General features: G+C 43.7%; 1 protein-coding gene across 15 annotated transcripts in view; it reads left to right on the top strand.

Moving 5' to 3' along the window:
• Positions 1-21,618, top strand: part of PC (pyruvate carboxylase) — a 269,742-nt gene that overhangs the window by 96,568 nt on the left and 151,556 nt on the right. For all 15 annotated transcript variants that reach the window (XM_083589358.1, XM_083589350.1, XM_083589351.1 and 12 more), the window contains one exon: positions 8,085-8,203. In XM_083589358.1, coding sequence (XP_083445484.1) covers positions 8,085-8,203 — 119 coding nt within the window. The remainder of the gene's footprint in view (positions 1-8,084; positions 8,204-21,618) is intronic.

Genomic DNA, 21,618 nt, shown 5'->3' with positions numbered 1-21,618 from the left:
TCATAGTATCACATAGCACTGGCGTTAGTTGATCTTCTAATACTTTATAGTATTTTGCAGACAGTCCATCCGGTCCCGGGGCCTTCCCTAATTTCATTTTTCTTATCGCATTCTGGATCTCTTCTATTTTTATAGGTTTGTTTAATTGTAATCTTTCTTCCTCTGTAATAGTTTTTCCGCTGCAGTCTTCTAGATATTTTTCTATTTGTTTTGAATCTTCTTCTTCCTTTTTGTACAGTTTCTCATAAAATTTGAGGAAATTTTCCTTTATTCCCTTTGGATCCTCTATCAATTGCTCCCCTATTTTTATCTTATTTATCACATTTTGTTTTTGCCTTCTTCGCAATTGCCAAGCTAGTAGTTTACCTGTTTTATTAGCTGATTCGAAATATTTTTGCTTCATTAACTTAATTTTCCATTCGATTTCTTGATTTGTCAGCATTGAGTATTGTGTTTGTAAAATTTTTATTATTTGTATGTTTTGTTCATCTTTTGGGTTTATTGTTAGTTTTTTCTCACATTCTCTTAATTGATTGAGAATTTCTTCTTTCTTTTGTTCCCTTATTTTCCTCTTGTAACTGTTTTGCTGGATAAAGAAACCTCTTAAGACTGCCTTGCTAGCATCCCAGACTATCTCTATACTTGATTCTGTATTAAGATTCAAATCGAAATAGTCTTTTAAAGTGGCTTTAGCCTTTTCAATAATTTCCTCACTCTCCAATAAATATTCATTCATTCTCCATCTGAACCCCCCCTGTGATACACCTTTTATTTCCAACATTATCGAATTATGATCAGAGAGGGTTCTTGGTTGGATTTCACATTTTGAGGTTCTTAAGGTAAGTTCTCTTGAGATCCAGATTTGATCAATTCTACCCCAGCTTTTGTGCACTTCTGAAAAAAAGGTATATTGCTTCTCTATTGGATGTTTGTGTCTCCAAATGTCTATTAAGTCTAGATTTTCTTCTAAATTGTTAAATGATCTTGGCAGCTTCCCTTGATTACGCTTTTTCTTTTCTGTTTGTCTGTCAATTTCTGGTACCGGTACTCCGTTGAAGTCTCCCAATAATATCGTCTTGTTATCCTCTAACTCTAATAATACTTGCTCCAATTTCTTAAAGAAATCCAATTTATCCGAATTCGGTGCATATATGTTTATCACATTAAGTTTTTCACCCTGGAAATTAATTTGCACCCCTAATATCCTTCCTTCATCGTCTTTGTAAATCAGTTTAGGTTCCCATTTTTCGTTAACATATGTTACTACTCCTCTTTTTTTTTCTGCAATGGAGTTTATGAATTCAACTCCCAATTTTTTATTTATCAAGATATGTTTATGCTTTTTGGTCACATGTGTCTCCTGCATACAGATTAAATCAAGGTTCTTTCTTTTCAAAACATTCACTATTTTATTCCTCTTGGTTTTCTCATTCACACCGTTCACATTCCATGACAGAATTTTCAGATTCATTGTTATGTTTACTTGCCGATATCCAAATACTTAATTTATATCCGAGTGGTTTTGTTTTCTATTCCCTCTTCCTCTTTTTCCACTTCCTCTTCCCCTACTCCTTCTTCCCCTTCCTCCTCCTCTTCTCCTCCTTCCCCTTCCCTTTCCTCCTGTTCTCCACCCTTCTCTCTTCTTCTACTTCTCTCTTGTAAATCACCATTTCTCCCTCCAAGTCTCTCCTCCACTTTCCCAAGGTCTTTTTCATATCTGCGTAGAAATTTACCCACTTCCTGGCTATCAGTAATCTTAAATCTTTTATCTTTATAGAAAAACGAAATCCCTTCGGGGAATTCCCATCTGTGTTGTATCCCGTTCTTTTTTAGAACGCTTGTTAATTGTTTGTACCCCTCTCTTTTGCGTAGGAGTCTGGTTGGTATTTCTTTAAAGATAATAATTGGTCTGCCTTCAATTATTAGTTTCTTTTGGTAGCTTTCTCTTAGGATTAGATTTCTCATCTCTATCGAATTAAATATAACTAAACAGTCTCCCAGTGCTTTTTTAAATTTTGTTTGTTTAGACCTTATTTTTATTCTGAAAGCATTTTCTATCGTATATGCAATCTCTTCTTCTTTCAATTCTAACCACTTCGCTAATTCCTTAGTCAGTTTCTCTTTAATATTCTCATTAGATTCTTCTCCTACTCCTCTAAACTTTAAATTTAGCTGTTTTTGTTTCATTTCCATCATCGCTAAATTGTCCAAAACTTGGTCTTGATTCCTGTTCAGTTCTCGAAGTTCCTCTTTCATCCTATCTGTCTCCTTCCTTTGTTCCTTTATCTCTTTCTGTGCTTTTTTATTCGATTCTTCTAAAATCTTTGATCGAACCGTTAAGTCTTTTACTTTACTTGACAGTTCCCCTACTGCATCTTCTATCTTCTTATCAATCAACTCATGTATCTCTCCTAGCTTTTTCTCCATGTGAGTTTCGTTCTGTTTAAATTCCTCCTTTATTTTTAACCAAAGAATGTCTAAGTCTTTAATTTCTTCTTGTCGAGATGTTTTCCTTTCTGATGGGGTCCCTCCTATCTTTTTTCCATTTTTCCCGGACATTTTCTCCGTTTCCACTCTTTTTCCTTCCCCTCCCCTCTTCAAAGTATATATGTAAATATATATATACTATAAATTTCTTGTAATGTTTATTCTCTCCCCTAGAGGGCGCACAGTCTTAACAAGTTTTAGTTAGTGTCAAGAAAAAGTGATTACAACAACGTTCCCTTAAGCAATCTAATTCCAGTTTTTACCAATTGCAATCAGGCAGAGAAAAATGGGGTAGTTCTTTAAACTTAGCCAATCAAGTTTTCCTCTGACCCTTTAATTTTCTCCTAATGCATCAAAATATTATTTATAATTTATATTTCTGGATTTTCCAAATCAAGATCTGTAATTCTAGGTATTCTCAAATCCTGTGCCTATTCAATTCATTTACCGTCCATATATTTCGTACCCTCTAAATGTGGATAAGTTCAAACTAAACTCCTAATCAAACAATTTTGTCTAAGACTTATCAACTATGTAAGGATAAAGGCCCTCTAATAAGGCCCTTAAAGAAATATTAACCTTAAAGGGGACCTTTATGATAGGTGTACAAAGACGGAAGAAGCGAAAGTTTAGCTTGTAACCAAGTTTTGTTTTAAATGGGAGCAGTTTGTTCTTTCCTTTGTTCGGTCTTCAGCCACTTGGTTGGCTTAATCCAAATCAAAGGAGGGTAAGCAGTATTTGGGAAGCTGTCTCTGTAGAATCCCTTCTATATCAAAAGAAAAAAGGATAAAATAAAAAAAAAGAAAAAGGAAAAAAAGAAAAAAGGCGGTCGAGGGTTCCAGCACTCCAATGCAATCCTAAAACCTGCCGTGAAAGAAAGTGGGTTCTAAGTTCAAGGCTTTACATCCACTTGTTGGATTATTCCAACATAGAACTGTGATTGGGAACAGATCCAGGAGACCAACAGTCCATTAAGTAGAAAGGGGGTGTGTGCCTTTTAGCTCACCCCTCTTTATCTCAGTTCACAAGTAATTCAAATCCAGGGGGGGAAAGAGAAATTCCAAGTTTTTAAATATTCGAAATGTTCCAAAAGTTAATCTGGAAAAAACAAACCAGAAAAAAGTAAAGAAGGTAAGTGTCCTACTGGGGATATATATATAAGACCCTATAAGCTCAGTTCGTATGAAATCCCCAACCATTCAACAAGAGGTGGTAAAGGGGAAATCCAAAAATCCAAGTTCTTTTAAGAGGGGGGAAGGTAAAGTCCAAAGTTAAAGGTTTGAGGGGGAAAAAACAAAAAAAGGGAACATTTACTTGCCCGGAGTATAGTATAAGAAATCCAAAGTTTGGGGCAGACAAAGTAATAAGTGGAGCGCCTTAGTCTCTTTAAAGCCTTTGAATTTATTCCGTCTTTTCGTCCTCTCCCTTCTCCTTTAAAGTTCCGCCTTAAAGTTTAAGTCTTCAACATGTTCTTTTTCTTTATCACCACTCTGTTTAGTTCTTCCCTTTATTCTTTCGTACTTTCCCCAAAAGAAATACAAAGTCTCTAAGTATCTTTTCTTTCTGCTACTTTCATTTTATTTTGTTTCCTTTGCCTCGCTTAATTGCTGCTGAGGACTTTCACTTTTCTGGTTCTACAGCGGGTGCCTGGTCATTTCCTTTTTTCACTCTTATGACTTTATATCCTGCGCCATTTTAACTCCGAAGAAGCAGGTCGGGCTCCTCATTTAAATTCTTTTACATTCAGAGCTCACTTAGTGCATAGTCCATCTTTTCAGCCCAAGATTGTTCCCAAAACACTAAGGGTTCCGCTCTTAAAGTTACGGAGGTTTGTCGCCTTTCCAGTGAGAGCTAGAGGCATTGCCACACGGGGTCCGCAGAGCTTACCATTCGCGTTTCTCAGTCCCGTCGTTCCCGAGTCTCTCAGAAAAAAACCCGAAAAAACTACGGAGCTACTCCAACGCTGCTGGTTAGCTTTTCCCTCAGGAGTACCCCTCCTGAGATTTTTGGGGGTCGCAGTGCCTTTGCGTTGCCCCCAAGCCCCCGTATGGCTCGGAAAAGCCCTTCAGCGGCTTTTCCGCGCTCCCTGCTGCTTGCGATCCAAACCGGAAGTCGACAAAAAGAGAAACTTGAGAGTTTTGAGAGTGTGGAGAAGGAGACATATGTTGTTTCTGAAGAAAAGGAAGGAGGAGCTGTAATTTTGCAGATGACAAAGGAGAGCCAGAGGCCTGACATGATGGTTACAAAGGAAAATAAGTACTGGATGATGAAAATCTGGTTTGAATTGGAGATTGAAGAATGGAGAGATCTCCTTATGTGGAGATCTGAAGACCTATGGATTATAAATTTGATCAAGGTGGAAGTTGGAGCTTTCGGGACAATTGGACTTAAAAGGAGTAAGAAACAAGATTCGGGCTCCACTTTTAAGTATGGAGGTCTGGCTGGAAGAAACATGGACCTTATGGGGACAGAGCTTCTCCGAGATCTGGTGTTTAATACTAAAGACTATCAAAAAAACCGGCAGAGAGGAATTGAGAGAGATTTAAGAGCCTCGGATGTGAGGTCTCCAGGCTGATAGTAGATTAAGACTGATGGACATTTGTTGGGGATCGAAACCGGGAAAGGGGGTGGTGGGGTTTGGGAATCCAAAGGGTGTATAATTATAACCTGCTTTTTTATTTTGTTTTGTTATTAGTAAGAAAATTGGGGAATTCGTGGAAGGGAATTTGGGTCGACTTTAGAAAAAGGACTTAAGAATGAGTACTGATGTATAAATATGGATAAGTTAAAATTGGTTTTTTTCTTTAAAATGAACTAAATATAAAAAGGTTAAAAATTGGGGATAAGAACTTGTTGAACTAACAATTTGAATTGGAATATAAGAAGGGGAGGTGTGGGGAAGTCAGGGAAATATGTCATTGAAAATACGGATCGTAAACTTTATGTGTTTTTAAATTTTTTTTCTCTTTCTTTTTTTTTATTTTTTTACTAAGATGGAAAATTTTAATAAACATTTATTTTTTTAAAAAAAGGAATGTCTTCCGAAGAGCCACAGGGATCACCATAAGCCAGTTTGAAAAGCCACTGTAATCCAAAGAGCCCTGAAACCTCCTAGGGCACCCCTTTCCCAGCTTGGTGACCCACAGATGTTTGGGACTATAACTCCCATCAGCCCCAGTAAGCATGGCCATTTAGGCTATGACAGGCACTTCCCCCGGCCAACACGGCTGCGCTGGCTGAGGTTGGTGGGAATTGGAGTCCCAAACATTGGCCCAGCCCTGTGGAATGCTCTTCCAACAGAGGATCAGCAGACACCTTCCATATCAACCTTGAAAATCTTTGCTGAAAACTTTATTATGCCACCAGGCATATGCAGACAATCAAGGTAAGCGCTTTCTGTAATAGTTAGCTGGTGATCTGTTTAAAACAACAATGTCATTTTTATTGTCTTAGTATAATTGTTGTAAACAGCTTTATTTTTCTTTTAATGAAATTGCAGAATACAAGTATTCTAATAAATCAGTGAACAAGTGAAGGGCACCAGCTTGGGGAAAGCTGTTTCCAGGGTTTTGCCTTGTGCTTTGGATGGTTGTCAGATGAATAAATCTTTTGAACATTCGCACATGTGCCAAGTTAGGTGGTTGAAAATTTGCATAGCTATCTGATGAGTAGTTCTCATCAGAAACTGGGGAGGAAATATTTGGAATGTCTTCTCTCCGACATTGTTTTCTGATCGCTCAGCAGAAAAAAGAAAATGTGTTTTTGCCAGCAGAAAGAGAGAGAGAGAAATATAACTGGGGGAAAGTCGCACTGTTTGCCTTTGCAGTGGCGTTTGCTTGCCAAAAGTATTTCTCAGCAGTTCGTGCCGTGAATTGTTTTGACGACGTGTGGCTGTGCATTTTATGATACTTACGTCTGTTTCTGTAAGCCAGACTTCGGCTGTGATCTGTAGCTGGAACGAAAGCGAGACAGCCACTTGACTTCAGCCGTCTCATCTTCTTTCCGATTCTGTGCCAAGAACATACAAATTGTGGCATAGGGTGGGGGAGAGAAAAGGGGAGGAAATGCTGATTAATAAAAGACCGCTCTGTTTGCATGCTTCATTGTGACCCATGTGACTAATACAACACTTAACACTGCTCTTCTTTCGATCCTGCAGCAGAAACCACATTAACTCCAGATGATAGGGCTCTGCTTTTGAAAGTGCCAAAAAGGTCTCCAAGTGTCTTGAAAGCTACCCCCCATATAAACCACATTCATCTTCTAGTGCCCTGTGCACTCAAAATCTATGCATTTATAATTGTATTGTAATACAAGAAGATATTTAGGACACAGGACATATCCTAGTAATCAGGAGGGTATTATTATTATTTATTTATTTATTTATTTATTTATTTATTGTGTTTATATCCTACCTTTCCCCCAAGGAGCTCAAAGTAGGATACAGGGTTCTCCCCCACATCCTTTAATCCCCACAACAACCCTGCGAGGTAGGTTAGGCTGAGAGGCAGTGACTACTCCAAGGTCACCCAGTGAGCTTCATGATGATTGAGTGGAGATTAGAACCCTGGCCAGGTCCTAATCCGATGCTCTAACTACTACACCACACCGCACTGGTGGCTCTGACGAACCAGTGCATGAAGCTGCCTTTTACTGAATCAGATCGTTGACCCACTTAGCCCAGTATTTAAATCATTTCTGAAAGTTGTTAGTTCACATTGCATTTTGACACCTCTTAAGAACTTGCAACCAAATGTGTCATGACAGTTCCTGACATCAAGGAGCAGCCTTTCATCTGTGCTTGGATACACTTGGGCACCATGTTGGATTAAGATGGCAGACAAGATCTTTCAAAGCTGATTTCAAAACTGCACTGATCGTTTGGTTTGTTAGAACAATGCCAGATGTGAGTCTGTAGAGTTGTCCAATAATTCAGTCTACAGGAAATTAGGCAGGAAATTTTGTCCAGCCCAGATCCTGGAGAAACAGTGATTGAACCTGAGACCTTCTGCATACAAGACTTAGGTTCTACCCAGAATTGAGGTCCCTATTGCTACCTGTGTCAGGGTTAGTGCTGTGAGTATATCACTGTAGCCCTGTTACGTCCCACCCGCTTTTCCAGCTTTGGGAATAACTGTTTTGGCTTTGGCTCATGGGAGTGGAAGTCCAAACCATCTGAGGGGCACCAGGTTAGCAAATACTGGTCTATTCTGTGATCACTGAATTTCAGAGCCTTTGTTGGCTCGTGTGAGGCCTCTGGACTTCTATATGCATAGCCATTCCACATTTGTAGGAAACTGATCTTTGAGTGTGGCCGCCCCTATCCTTTAGAACCCCTTGCCTTTTGATATCAGGCAAACACCTTCACTGCATTATTTTTTGGCACCTGCAAAAAACATTTTTGTTTAGACAAACCTATCCAGGAAATGTAGAATGTTGGTGTGTGTTTTAATTTGTTTCTTGTTTTTCCTCTTTTTGCAAACTGCCATGAGTGGGTTTTTGTTGTTTTGTTTTTGCTTTTACAATCAAGTGGTGTATACATTTCATGAACCAAATAAATCTCATCCTGGAGTCAACCTGCTGCTTTCCTCTTGCAGGTGGGATATGAGAATGCTGGCACAGTGGAGTTTCTGGTGGACAAGCAAGGCAAGCATTACTTCATTGAGGTCAACTCCCGGCTTCAAGTGGAGCACACAGTGACTGAAGAAATCACAGAGTAAGTGACGCCCCCTGATGGGCTGATGCTAACAGGCGCCCAACATTCCGTCACACTCTGGCGTGACCAAGAGACCCAGAAGGCCAGGACAAGGCTGTGCCAGTAAGGAACACACTGGAAGGATCAGGAAGAACTGGAATTAGGAGACGAGGTGCGGGGCTGAAAGTAGGGGGGAGAAAAAGAAGGGTCTGTGTTATCTGGAGAACCACCAAATCTCATTGGCCAGCATAGCCATTTGAGACTACAAATCCCACCAGCCCCAACCAGCACGGTTATTTGATTCTGGGGCTGATGGGAATTGGACTGCAAAATATCTGGAGGGCGCCAGGCTGGGGAATGGTGGCCTTGAGTCTCCTTCACAAAGTAGTATGAGCTGACTATGCATTATCCTCCATCCCTCCATATTGGTTTCCCCCTCTTTAGAAATTGCTGCAGGTTTGCTGCTTTGCCTGGGGGAGAGGGCCAGAGGGAGAGGGTGTTTGTTGCCGCTGCAGTTTTTCCCCAGTGTCGGCTGCCAAAACAGTTACAGCCCAACCTGGATGGCCCTGCAAATATTAGCATGTTTTTACAGTCTTGTCATGCCGTGCTTGGTAATAAATGTTAGGTCGTTATTGCTGTCATTATCAATTAGGCACGTATTGGGAAATCCAGGGGGCCTGAGTAGCGGTTTGTTTCCAGCGGAGTTAATGGTGCAGCGGATTCTTGACAACGCCGGACACGTACAACAAATGTGAAATATGGCTCTGGTTATTAGCGGGATGAAGCGCCTGGGTTGATTCAGGTGGATTTGGATAGCTTTGATCGTGAGAGCTGTGAAACGGTCCAAGGATTCTCTGTTTCCAGAGACAGGGAGAGCATCCTGCTGGTGGCAGGATGCACAGATGAAGAAGATTGGAGGTCAAGGGCTCAGGCAATTTGGCTCATCCAAATGAGCCAGACATCTAAAGAGGCCCCCATACAGGGCTGGCTCTATAATGAGACACGCTGAGGTAGGTGCTTCAGCGGCAGAATGGGAGGGGTGGCAGATTTGGCTCAGGGTCCTAGTTTGCTTATCTTACTGGAGAGGCAATCTGGCACTCCAAAAGCAGTCGCTAAACAACCCCATGCCTGATTTCCCTGGCTCCTTTTGCCTTGTGGTAGATCTAGCTCTGCTTCCTACAACCTCTTGCTCCTGGTGCAGGGGTGTGTGGAGCTGCTGGTGTGTTCTCCTGAACTTCAAATAAACCAAGCATGTGCTGTAGGACACTCTTGGCTTTTCTTCCTTCTCCCTGCCATGCGAATGGCATTCTTGTGCGTGTTTCTGGGTGGCACAAAATAGTGCCTTGCTCTAGCTGGCTGCTGCCAGGGCCAGAGGAAGCCAGATGGGCAACGTGGAAGCACAGCAGAGGCTGCTGGATTTGTTCATGGCTTGGTAGCTGAATGCAGGCCCCACCATTCCCCTCACACCCTACCCAGTCCTATGGCTCAAGCAGCGTCGGTGAGGGTTCATGGGACATAAAATCCTGTTATTTTGTTTGTTTTGTAGGAGGGATACATGGTGGTGGGAGGAGCCATTTTTTGGTTCACCTCAGGCAGCAAAATGTTTGGGGACACAGGTTTCCTTGCAGGTGGGAAGGCGTTCCTTGCCGCTGCCCATGACAACTAAAAGTAAAATAAATCGTACACAGCAGCGAGGTAGAGAAAGATTGAAAAGCTAGGCAAATTGAGAAATCAAGCATGTTTATAAAATCCATTGAGATTGCAGAATTACACTTTCCTTGACACAGAATTTAGACAACCTCTCACTGAATTTTAGGGGTGTGACTTGGATACCACATGGGCCCCAGTATAGGATGCAATCTGGGGTACTTGCCAAAACGAAAGCCAACAGACGCTCTCCAGCATTGAGGCTTTTTGGATTTTCAAGGCGTTACTCCCAAAATCTGAGTGGTGGGGAGGGTCCCAAGAAGTGGGACCCTTGCAGAGCATTTGCCAATATTCCAACTGAGCGGAATTCCTGAGTGGGATAATCATAATATTATTATTATTTATTATTTATATGCCACCCATCTGACTGGGTTGCCCCAGCCACTCTGGGAGGCTCCCAACAAAAATACTAAAAACACAATACAGCATCACAGCTGGTTTAATGCATCTCCCCCCCAACCCCCCTGAATCAGTGCACTCTAGTTTCACTTTGTGCCTTTGAAGTCTGCTCTTGGAACTATCGTGCCTAATAGATATAAGACTTGATTCATCTATGCTAGTTGTTGCTGGCAGCAGGGAACCTCGGGCGGGGCCAGGAGCAGTCCTTTGACCATGCATACCAGTTAGATGTGTGTTATGCATACTTATTGTTCTGTATATCCAAGTACCTTGGTGTTGGGGCAAATGCATTTTATAAAATAAATAATTGCATTTTTACATTATTATTATTATTATTATTATTATTATTATTATTATTATTATTATTATTGCAGGAATAGGGATAGGGCAGCATCTTCTCTCTGCTGGAGTTCTTATCCTACGGATAGCTCAGTTGGTTAGAGTGTGGTGCTGATAATGGCAAGGTTGCAGGTTCAATCCCCATATGGGACAGCTTCGTATTCAGGTTGGACCAGATGATCCTCAGGGTCTCCTTCCAACTCTATGATCTCTGATTCTGCATCTCAGCAATCCAGATTCTGCACTGAGAAAAGGCAGGCTCTGTGACCAGTATAAATGGTGCAAATTGAACACTTTGCATTATTCCTGGTTTTGGAAGTCAAATAGGACAGAGCTGAGGAAAGTAGTGGAGCATCACCCCCAGTCACTGGGAAACCTTATTCCCATCCAGCCCCAGAAATATCACCAGGCGTAACCCACCCACTTTCAAGGGTATCTTCTTGGCAATGAGGACTAGAAGCTTAAAAACGGAAGCTTGAGTTTCTCAAGGAGCTAAATCCTGTGCTTGACTGCACATTCTATAGCTATACACAGCTGCGCAAGGCCGTCCTGGGAAGCATCCAGCCTTCAAATCCCACCTGTGAGGTTTTCCCAATGGGCAGGGACATCCAGTTGCCTCTATTGTGGGGCTAGGTGTGAATTGGGTGTGCTTACAAGCAGAAGGGGCAGAATCTCTGACAGTGGTCACTTAGGCCTTTTCTTGCTCGTTCTGTAGAGCAGGTGCTGTTTCGCATTCTGGTCCTGTGCAGAGCTTGGCATGAGAGTCTCAGGTGGGGGTGGGCAAGAAGATTTAATTATGAAATGATAAATTGCTTTCCCTTTGTGGACTGACTGTGATGTTCAAAACATATGCTGGGTTCCTTATATGCCACCTGCCCTCATTTGCTGAGGGGATTCATTGGGAATGAGCGTCTGCAGGTCTCTTCTCTACATACCTTGGTGTGGATCAAGGAGGGACTGAGATACCATGACCCATGGACCTTGCGTCTGAGGGCTAGGATGATGTCCAGGCTACTTCCTCATGGGCGGGCAAGGACTTTATTCTGGGACCTCCGTGGGCAAAGGAATACAGGCCCACACTGGACAAAGTACATTGACTCGGATTTTGGTTTCTAGTAAAACCATTAATGCTCAAATCAGTATGCTGCATAAGCAAGGCATGGGCCACTTGGCTGGCAGGTGCATGGCTAGCAAACTAAGATGTTAATCCAGTGGTTGATGCACACCCTGGACTCCCAAGATTGTGTGAAGGGTGTTTCCAGCTACCCCAACCCTTCCCTTGGGTACCCTGTAAGAATCAGCTGCAGGAGAGAGTCTGTAAGCAACATGGGAGGGGTGTTTCTAGGACCAAGGTGAAATGGATCTAGCAGTGCTTTGTATGCTGTATTTTTTTTGTCTCATTGGGCTGTGTATGTAATGAAGGGGAGCCACACTGGGATCAAGGTGTCCTCTTTTGTTTGTCCCCATGCTAGTTTCAATTTGTTGGTTAGCTGTTCTAGTTGGGCTGTTTCCCATATGGTTTGCTACCAATGGTCCATGTTCACTCCTGAAAGGTCCCTCCAGTGCCTAGTTATGATGTTCCTGGCTGCTGAGAGTAGGCGGCTTATGAGTGTTCTTTTTTATTTTTCATAGACAAACAATAATTGTTCCCTTCCCCCAACAAAAATACATACAACACCCCCAAAATTAATGGCTGAGAAAAAAAGAAAGAAAGAAAGAAGGAATAATAATATTAGTACCCCTTGTGGCTTCCCTCCCCCAATACTCATCATCCCTTAAACTTTAAATTCTTATTTACATTGCATCTTATACATCTCGTCTTTAATGTTCTGAATGTATTAGTTTTTCCTAGGTCAACTTTACAAACTTAATCTAAACATACCAACATGTTTTCCTTAGACCAGTGTTTACTCATATACTCTTCAAAACTTATGAGGGTTTTATGTTGATGTCATAGCAGGATCCCTTGGAGCTGTCCAAGGTCCTGTATCCCCTTTGCTTGTGACTCAGCACGGCCAGCTTCTCCTGTGAGCATCCAGCATCCACAAAACTGTATTGGAGAGTTGCTTATTCTAATGATGTGCTCAACACCTTTGTTATATAGTTTCCGTCATAGGCTGAAGACCCACCTCTTTACCCAGGACTTTGACACGAGAGAAAGGGGAGAGGGAGGGAGAGGACCCACCCTATTCTAATTTGTTTCAAACTGTTTTTAATATTGTATTTTTAAATTGCTGTGGCCTGCCCTGGGACCTTATGGTGAAGGGCAAGTCATAAATCAATGGGTTGTGGTGCTGCTGGTGGCGCTCTGTTTCGGGGGCACCTAAGAAACATGGCCTGTGTTGTTTTAAATTGGATGGTGGTGCTGTGGGAAGTGGAAACAAAACACAAACAAAAAGCCCCCATTCACACTGGCATGATTAGCGGCAAAATATATGTTGATTAATTCTTAATTATTTGCTGTGAGGTTTTGTTTGTTTTCTGTCAGTTTCCTCCTTGTTTTACCTACTTCGGCCCAGGTGGTGGTATTATTGTGGAATTTCTTCCCCATCTGTGAACAAAGGTTCACAGAGGAAAATAAACATATGTGTGCACAATGACAAAATGAAAATGCAACTACAGAATTAAAACAGGACACACAAGATGTAACAACAAAGGTAAAATGAAAATTTTTTATTTTGCTCAGTAACAAAATTAAAATGCAATGACAGTGTGAAAACAGAATGCTCAAGCTAAGAAAAGCAGAGGAAATTTAAAAACCATGAAAAATCAAGTGGAATAAAAAATAAAAATGGGCCTAGCAGTTGTTGGATGGTGGTAGAACTTTAAAACTACAAGGATTGCAGCGAGCATTTTTGAGGGGGCTATTAACCCCTTCCTCCCATGCTGTAGTCCTGACCAAAATAGCTCCCCTGAAGCTACTGTTTGCACTGAAGAGAGTTGTGTGTATTCCCACCTTCTCCTCTTAAGAGGAAGGATTTTCATTAGGACTACAGCAGGGCAGCCAAGTCTTAACTGCTTCCTTTCCACCTACTGCAATCCCAATAGTTAAATTTGCTCACCCAGCAGGCGCTACTTAATTTTTAAAACAACAAGAACAACAGTTGTGCATGCTAAATGCAAAATATGCATTAAATGTCACGGTTGGCTTTGTCACGAGCTGTGCAGAGCTGTTGAGTTTGCGCTTGGTTTGACAGGCTCTGATGCAGGAGGAGGAAGAGGAGGAAGGCACAAAGGAGGGGGCTGAATTGGTGAGAACTGGGACTGGAGGATGAGGGGAGCTCCTCTTTCTGCACTGACTTCATTTGCTTTGAAAGGGGGAGCAGGGACCTTACTGTGGAGCAGGAGCCTCGCTGGAGTCTGCGGAGAGCTTGGAGTAGCCAAGGGGTGTGTGTGTGTGTGTGGCAGGGGTAGAACTGGACATGGCAGTGACTGAACAGGAGCCTGAACAGGAGGGCAGTCTTGTTGCCTTGAACCAGGTGCCGCATTTGCAGATAGGAACCCTGACAGAGTGCGTGCTTGCGATTCTTCATTTATTTCACAAAATTTGCCAACTGCTGGGAGCCAGAAGCTGGGAGAGGGCTGCTGTTGCACTCAGGACCTACTTTGGGGCTTCCCATTGGGGCTTCTGGTTGGCCACAGGGAGAACAGGGTGCTGGATTAGATGGGCCTTTGACCTGGCCAAGGCTCTCCTGGTGTTCTTACAATAGAGGATGCAGCCACTGGGACTTTTAACTTTAGAGAAAGGCAAATAACAGGCGATATGATAGAGGTTTGTAAAATTATGTATGGCATGGAGAAAATAGATAGAGAAAGGTCTTTCTCTCCTTCTCATCACTCTAGAACTTGTGGACATCCACTGAGGCTGCATGTTGGAAGATTCAGGGCAGATAAAAGAAAGAACTTCACACAGCACATAGTTAAGTGGCCCTCGCAATGAGCTGACAGAGCTATTTATATGCAGTGCTACTCCTGCATAGGGACAGCCGGCTCCGAACTTCAAAGGCCATTAGCCTTTGGAACTCACTCCCGCAGGAGGCAGTGATGGCCAGCAACCTAGATAACTTGGAAAAGAGGATCGGGTATATTCATGGAGGAGAAGGCTCCCAGTGGCTACTAGCTACTATAGCTATACTCCTTCTCCACGTTCAGAGGCATTAATGCTTCTGAATACCAGTTGCTAGAAGCCATACAAGGACACAGGTGGCGCACAAGGACATGGGTGGCGCTGTGGTCTAAACCACTGAGCCTCTTGGGCTTGCTGATCAGAAGGTTGGCAGTTTGAATCCCCACGATGGGGTGAGCTCCCATTGCTCGATCCCAGCTCCTGCCAACCTAGCAGTTCGAATGCATGCCAAAAAGTGCAAGTAGATAAATAGGTACTGCTCCAGTGGGAAGGTAAACGGCGTTTCCGTGCACTGCTCTGGTTTCACCAGAAGCGGCTTAGTCATGCTGGCCACATGACCCGGAAAAACTGTCTGCGGACAAACGCCGGCTCCCTCGGCCTGTAAAGCGAAATGAGCACCAGAATCCCAGAGTCATCTGTGACTGGACTTAACTGTCAGGGATCCTTTACCTTTATCTTTAGAAGACACAGGAGGGGAGAGGGCTCTTGTACTCTAAAAACAGGATTCTGGACTAGGTGGGCCATTGGCCAGATCCAGGGGGCTTGTCTGATGTTCTTATAATATGGGCAGGCAGTTGGCACATCCAGACTTCACGGGGCACACGGAGTGATTAAGGCATTGGAGCTATCTTGAATGGAGTGTACGGCATGTGGGTTCCTGGCGCCCCTTGTCACAGCAGACTTTTTTAAAGGAGCAGCTCCATTTCCTTCCTGCCACTCCCATTCCCAGGCTGTTCTCTCTCCCGCCCTGGGAAATGGCGTGCAAATGGCCTTTTGAGGGTTGAGACTCCGCGTTAGCAATTTTGGGAGTAATGAGTAATGTAATGAGAAATCGTGTCTCTTAATTTCCCGCACAGTAAGAGTCAAGAGGGAGGGTCACGGCCCCCGGCGCAAGAGAGTGCGCTGCCTCGCTGGCTGAGGCGGCTGCCGTCCTCCGCACGAGGTTTATGAGCGGTTAACAGGAGTTCGGCAGGCGTGTTGCTAATGGCCTTTGAAGTTCGGAGCCGGCTGTCCCTGCGCAGGAGCGGCGCTGCATATAAATAGCTCTGCCAGCTCATTGCGAGGGCCACTTTAATATTTCACTGCTCGAATACGATTTGCAAGCCGAGAGAAAGAGACTGTTGGGAGGGATCACGGAATGAGATGAGGAATGCAGGACCCAGATGGAGAGACAGGGCTTTGTGGCGATGAGAGGCTGGGCTCTTGCAATGGAAGAGAGAAATGTGGCCCGCCTGGCACATCGTCCCTTGGCGGGCACCTTGCGTGGCACCTCTGCTTGTGGAACCGTTCTACACACTGAGGAGCATGTGCGATTTCTTTCAGGTGGGGCTGTCTGGGTGGCATCTCCTGGGTCTGCTCCTGTGCCCTGAAAGCCAGCACTGCTGGGAGGGGGAACCTGTGTCCCTGCAGAAGGACATAAGAACCTGCTGGATCAGGCCAGTCGACCACCTAGTGCAGCATCCTGTTCTTGCAGCAGCCAGCAAGATGTCCCAGGGGGAAGCCTGAAAACAGGATTTGAGCGCAAGATCCCTCTTCTCTCCTGTGACTTCTTGCAACTGGTATTCCGAAGCACTTCTGCCTCTGAATGTGGAGGCAGCCCTGGCAGCCCTTGCTAGCCTTCTCCAGTGGCGTAGCGTGGGGGGTGCAGGGGGGGCGGACCGCACCGGGCGCAACATCTGGGGTTAGGGCAAATCAATGGGTTAGGGGGCGCAAATCCACGGGTTAGGGGGCGCAAATCCACGGGTTAGGGGGCGTAAATTACTTGCCTTGCCCCGGGTGCTGACAACCCACGCTACGCCACTGGCCTTCTCCACAAGTTAATCTTCTTTTCAAACAATCTAGGTTGGTGGCCATCACTGTCTCCTGCAGGAGGGAGTTCCATAGTGTAACCGCACTGCGTTAAGCATTTTCTTTTATCTGTCCTGAACCTTCCAACATTCAACTTCGTTGGATGTCCACCAGTTCTAGTGTTAACATGTGAGGGAGAAAAACCTTTTCTCTGTCAGCTCTCTCCATGCCATGGCCCAAGATGATCATGGGAGCTGTAGTCCAAAAACATCCACAGGGCTGTCCTTGCAGTGTCATGTACTGGTTAAAGCAGAGATCAACCTGATGCTCACTGGGTGAATTGGGCCAGTCATTCCCTCTCTTTCTACCTCAGCCATCCTACCTCAGAGGGTTGTTGTAAGGATCGTAGGTGGTAGGGGACGGACTGCAGGAGCATAGTGGGGGGGCGGAGAATGAACACATGGTTTGCTCTGCTCTGCTGGAGGAAACGATGGGTGAAAATGTCGTAAACAAATGAATAGATCCAAAATCTGCATTAAGGCCCTTCTTGGAAAGTCTGTGCAGAATGAATTATGGAAATGGAGCACATTTGCATGGATTGTGTATAGCACAAGCACTCTGTTAGCTTTCAAGGTTCAAGTTTTCAAAAATCATGGAAATGCTTTTTTAACCCCCCCCCCCCAAGCTTGAGAGCTGGAGGAGGGGGGCAAAATATAGAGAAAGGCACCAGGGAAGCAACCAAGTAACATCTAAGTACCATAGGCAGACTACACTAAAGGGATGGGTGTGATAAGAACAATGGCTTAAAATATTTATCCAGGCAAGTCAGTGTGGTGTAGCAGTTAGAGTGCTAGGACCTGGGAGACCAGGGTTTGAATCCCCACTCAACTCCCTGGGTGACCTTGGGCCAGTCTCTCTGGTTCTCAGCCTACCCTGCCTCACAGGGTTGTTGTGGGGATTAAATGGGGGTGGAAATGTTTGCCACCTACAGCAACTTGGAGGAAAGTTGGGATACGTATGTAATAGTAATTTAAAAATGGATTCTCCACCAAAGAATATGGAATCCCAAAACAGGTTTAAATTATGCAAAATGAATAGATTTGCATGATGTGCTCTCATTTTACACACTTCTATTGTTGCATAATTCTGGAAAATAGGCAAAGGGAGGGCCAAGGAGCCACACAAGGCACTGATGCACCTTTGCACTCTGACTCCCCTCTGGCTGCTGAGATGTCAGCAGGCTTAAAGCATGCTTTTGCCAGCAATGAAGGGCTGGAAACTTGCTATTTAAAACAACAGCAGCGAAAGCTTGCCTATAGTCACATGTTGTTGTCCTCTGCACTCCTGCAGAATCGCAGCAGAAATGCAGCGCTGAAGGTAGGGATGGGCTGAGCAATGAATTCCATCCCATTTCACAGTCTTGCTAGTCTTCAGCCATAAATCCGTTCTGCTCTGTTCTGTGCAGCTTTTCTGAAAGAGCACACAGAAAATCTGCATTTAAACTGTACGTATTCTTTTTTTTTTTTACATTACATAACCCTTTCTAAACATGAAACAGCAAGCTTTTTCGTCGTTCTTGTCCAAAAAATGCACCATTTTATGCATCTTGTACAAAATGCATATTTTTGGCACTCGCTTTCTCGCATTGCGAAATCCAGAGGAAGCGTGTCATGTGACTGGGAGCTGCCTTTTGATCCTGGAGCAAGCTCAGCAGTGACAGATGGAGTTGGCCCTCTGAAAAGCGGACCAAACCGATTCTCCCCCCACCCCTTTGGTGCGCATGGGTGTGAATGCCACTTTTCTGAGGTTGCTCGTCTTTGTGCAAGCGCAAGCATCCTTGCTGCCCCTCACCAGGCAGGATCAGGCTTCGTTGGCCTGGTGTTGCTGGGGTCCAGGTGTGGAGGCGAGATGTTCGTGTGAACCCGCTGCCCCCTCCTGCCTTCTGGCTGGCGAGAAGAGAGACCTTGCTCCTCACCTCACCCCTAGTTGCCCTCCTGCGCTTCTGCCTTCTTGCAAGTATGAACACGTCTTGTCGGATTTTCATTACCCCTCCGTTTCCCTTCTTCCTCCAGCTGTGCACTTGGAATGACTCCATCTGCTCTTTCTAATTCTCCGACAGCGGCTGGAAGGGAGAAAAGGAAGGAAAGATAGGATGGGAATAATGGAAAGGAGGGAGCTTCTAGCTAATCTCTCTCCTAAACAACGAAGGTTTGCTCAAGCTTCTGCACTTCCTGCCAAGGCGATGGGAAGTGCAAGATAGTGGGATACAGTGGTTGCAATAAGACTGGGAGAGACCCAGGTTCAGATTATCTTCTGTTAAGGCTTGGGGAAGGGCAAACATGTCAGAGAATGCCAGCGTACAAATCTATACTACAACCGCGTTTTGAATCTGTGTACAGTTCTGGTCGTATCCCCTTTAAAAGGATATTGCGGAGTTGGGAAAGGGCAACCAAAACAATTGAGGGATGGAGTGGCTCCCCTATGAGGAAAGGTCACAGCATTTGGGACTTTATTTAGTTTAGAGAAAAGGCGAGTAGGAGGCAACATGATAGAAGTTTTATTTAATTATGCATGGCATAGAGTGAGTGTATAGAGAGCTGTGTTCCCCTTCTCTCATAACACCGGAACTTGCGGACATCCAATGAAGTTGAACGTCAGAAGATTCGTGACAGAGAAAGGAGAGAACTTCTTTATGCAGCAAATAGACTATGGAACTCCCTGCCACAGGAGGCAGGAATGGCCACCAACTTGGATGGGTCTGAAAGAGGATTAGACAGATTCATGGAGGAAAGGGCTATCAATGGGTACTAGCCACCAGGGCTGTGTTCTGCCTCCATGGTCAGGCAGAAATGCTTCTGATTACCAGTTGCTGGAGGTGAGAGTGGTCAAGGCTTGCAGGTTTCCCAAAGAGGCATCTGGTTAGCTGCCATGAGAAGAAGATGCTGGACTTGATGAGCCATAGGCCTGATCGAGCAGAGCTCTTACGTTTTCTTCCAGGGCAGACCAGGCCAGCTGACTTTGGGAAATTGTTGTCTCAGCAAAGGCATAGTCTTCTGAAGCCTTAAAATGCCAGCAGGACTTGACCTTCCAGTAGCCATTCCTTCAGGCTTGGGAAAGGTAGAAGGTACTGAGGACTTCCCCTCTTGAGTGGGGTGGCTGGCACATAATCAGAATCAGAGTCCTCCTCAGACTGGCATGGATCCTGAAGCAGGGGCCTGACACCAATCCCCCCTCCTAGGTGGGCTTGGCCAGTCCCTGTCTCTCAGTCTAACCTCTCTCTCGGGGTTCTTGTGAGTATAAACTGGGGAGCAGGGAATCACATATGGCACACTGAGATCCTTGGAGGACAGGTGGTGTATTAAAATGAGTTGGCGAGGCTCATTTGACAACGAGAAGCTGAGTCTTTAGTATCAATGGCCCAATCCAGTGGAACTCCCTGCCACTAGAGATTCTGCAGGCACCTTCTGTGTCAACTTTTAAATGCAGGCTAAAAACTTTTCTATTTCGCCAGGCCTGTGCAAGGCAGTTCAGAATACTTCCATGGTGGTAATTAATGCTTGTTTTAACCTTTTTAATATGGTATTATGGTTTTATGGCTTTTAATGGCTGTGATATATTTTTTTGTGACACAGTGGCATAAAATATTTTTATACATAAAAAGATAGTAGCAAAAATAATGATAATAATTATTTTTTTTTTTTTTTTTTTAAATAATATTTATTGAAGTTTCCAAAATACAGAAAGAGAAGAAAAGAAATTATGAAGATACATTCAGAACCTTATTTTCAAACATCCACTTTCTGGGACTCCCCCCTTCCCCCACCCCTACCGTATTCCCCTTTCATATTGTTGTTTCCACAAGTTCTGTTTCTGATTTAAAGCACAATTTATATACCCCATTGTTCAAATTTAAATTTATACAAACCTTATGCAACACCCTTGATAAAAAAAAAAAACAAAAGATCTCTCCCCGTAGCCCGCCCCCTTTTCTTTCCACAATGTCCCCCTTTTTTCCCATTAAAGTAAAAGCACACAGAATAAAAGTATAAAAAAATAAGAAATATATTAGAAAAAAGAAAACCAATTCAGAAAATAGTTGCAAGCCTTTGGATTCTAATTCTCCCTCCCCTTCCCCGGTTTAATTTCCCTTATCCTCCAATCTATGTTTCCAGCCTGAAAGTCTTAAGTCCATCAATCCCATTTTTCCCCCAACTCCTTGCAGAATTATTTCCCATTTTTAGGATTACTTTTTAAAAATTAATTCCTAAATCTTTAAAAATGTCAAATTATAAAATTCCCCCCATTGTTCTTTCAAGGTTATAGTCCAGCTTCCTCTTGTTCCGCTGCTAAAACTTTCTTATTCAGAAGTTTAGTAACTCTACATGGGTTGTTGTTATTCAGGAACAAAAACTTGCGTTCAGTCCCTTCCTTCTTCAGTAAAGTATTCTGTTGTCTCCTTTTAGTCTAAACACCCTGTAGACGAGATTCAGTTTCAGTTTTGCAGCTTTCCCAGGAGATAACCAGTTCTGTGAAATTCCGAAGTGTTGTATTTTTCCCGGCTTACACCCATCTTTGTAATGTCCCGAAGCTCCTCTAGGGGGGTTGTTGTAACTTTGTTTCCAAAAATCCGATTGTTCTCCGTATTTTCGCCATTTTGTATTCAAGTCTTAACAAATTATATCAAGTTGTAACAAATTTGACCAGCAAGGTCCTTGTAATAAAATCCTCTTTAAAATTCCGACTTTGACAGCTACTTTGACAGCTGTCAAAATCACCGGCTCTTTTCACCAGGCTCACTCCTCAATCGCCCCGGTTCCCAGGGAGGGGGGTGCATTTTCCTTCTCCTTCAATTCTTCCTCCAGCACAATTCTTGTACTTTCCCATCATGGAATTCTTGATTTTAGCAAAGATACCGTTCTTTTTGGGCCTTGGCTTCCCAATCCTTGTTTTAAAATGTCTACAATAGGGAGGGGGACTGACTTCCTTTTTAGATCCCCCCCCGCTCGTCTCAAATCCAAAAAATTTTTCTTCTTTTAAACCCGATTTCCAATTTACTCACGGGTTGTTGTTAAAAGTC

The sequence above is a fragment of the Podarcis filfolensis genome (genome assembly GCF_964270895.1).
Source record: "Podarcis filfolensis genome assembly, chromosome: 16".
Lineage (NCBI taxonomy): Eukaryota > Metazoa > Chordata > Lepidosauria > Squamata > Lacertidae > Podarcis > Podarcis filfolensis.
This window is presented reverse-complemented; position numbering and strand designations above follow the sequence as displayed.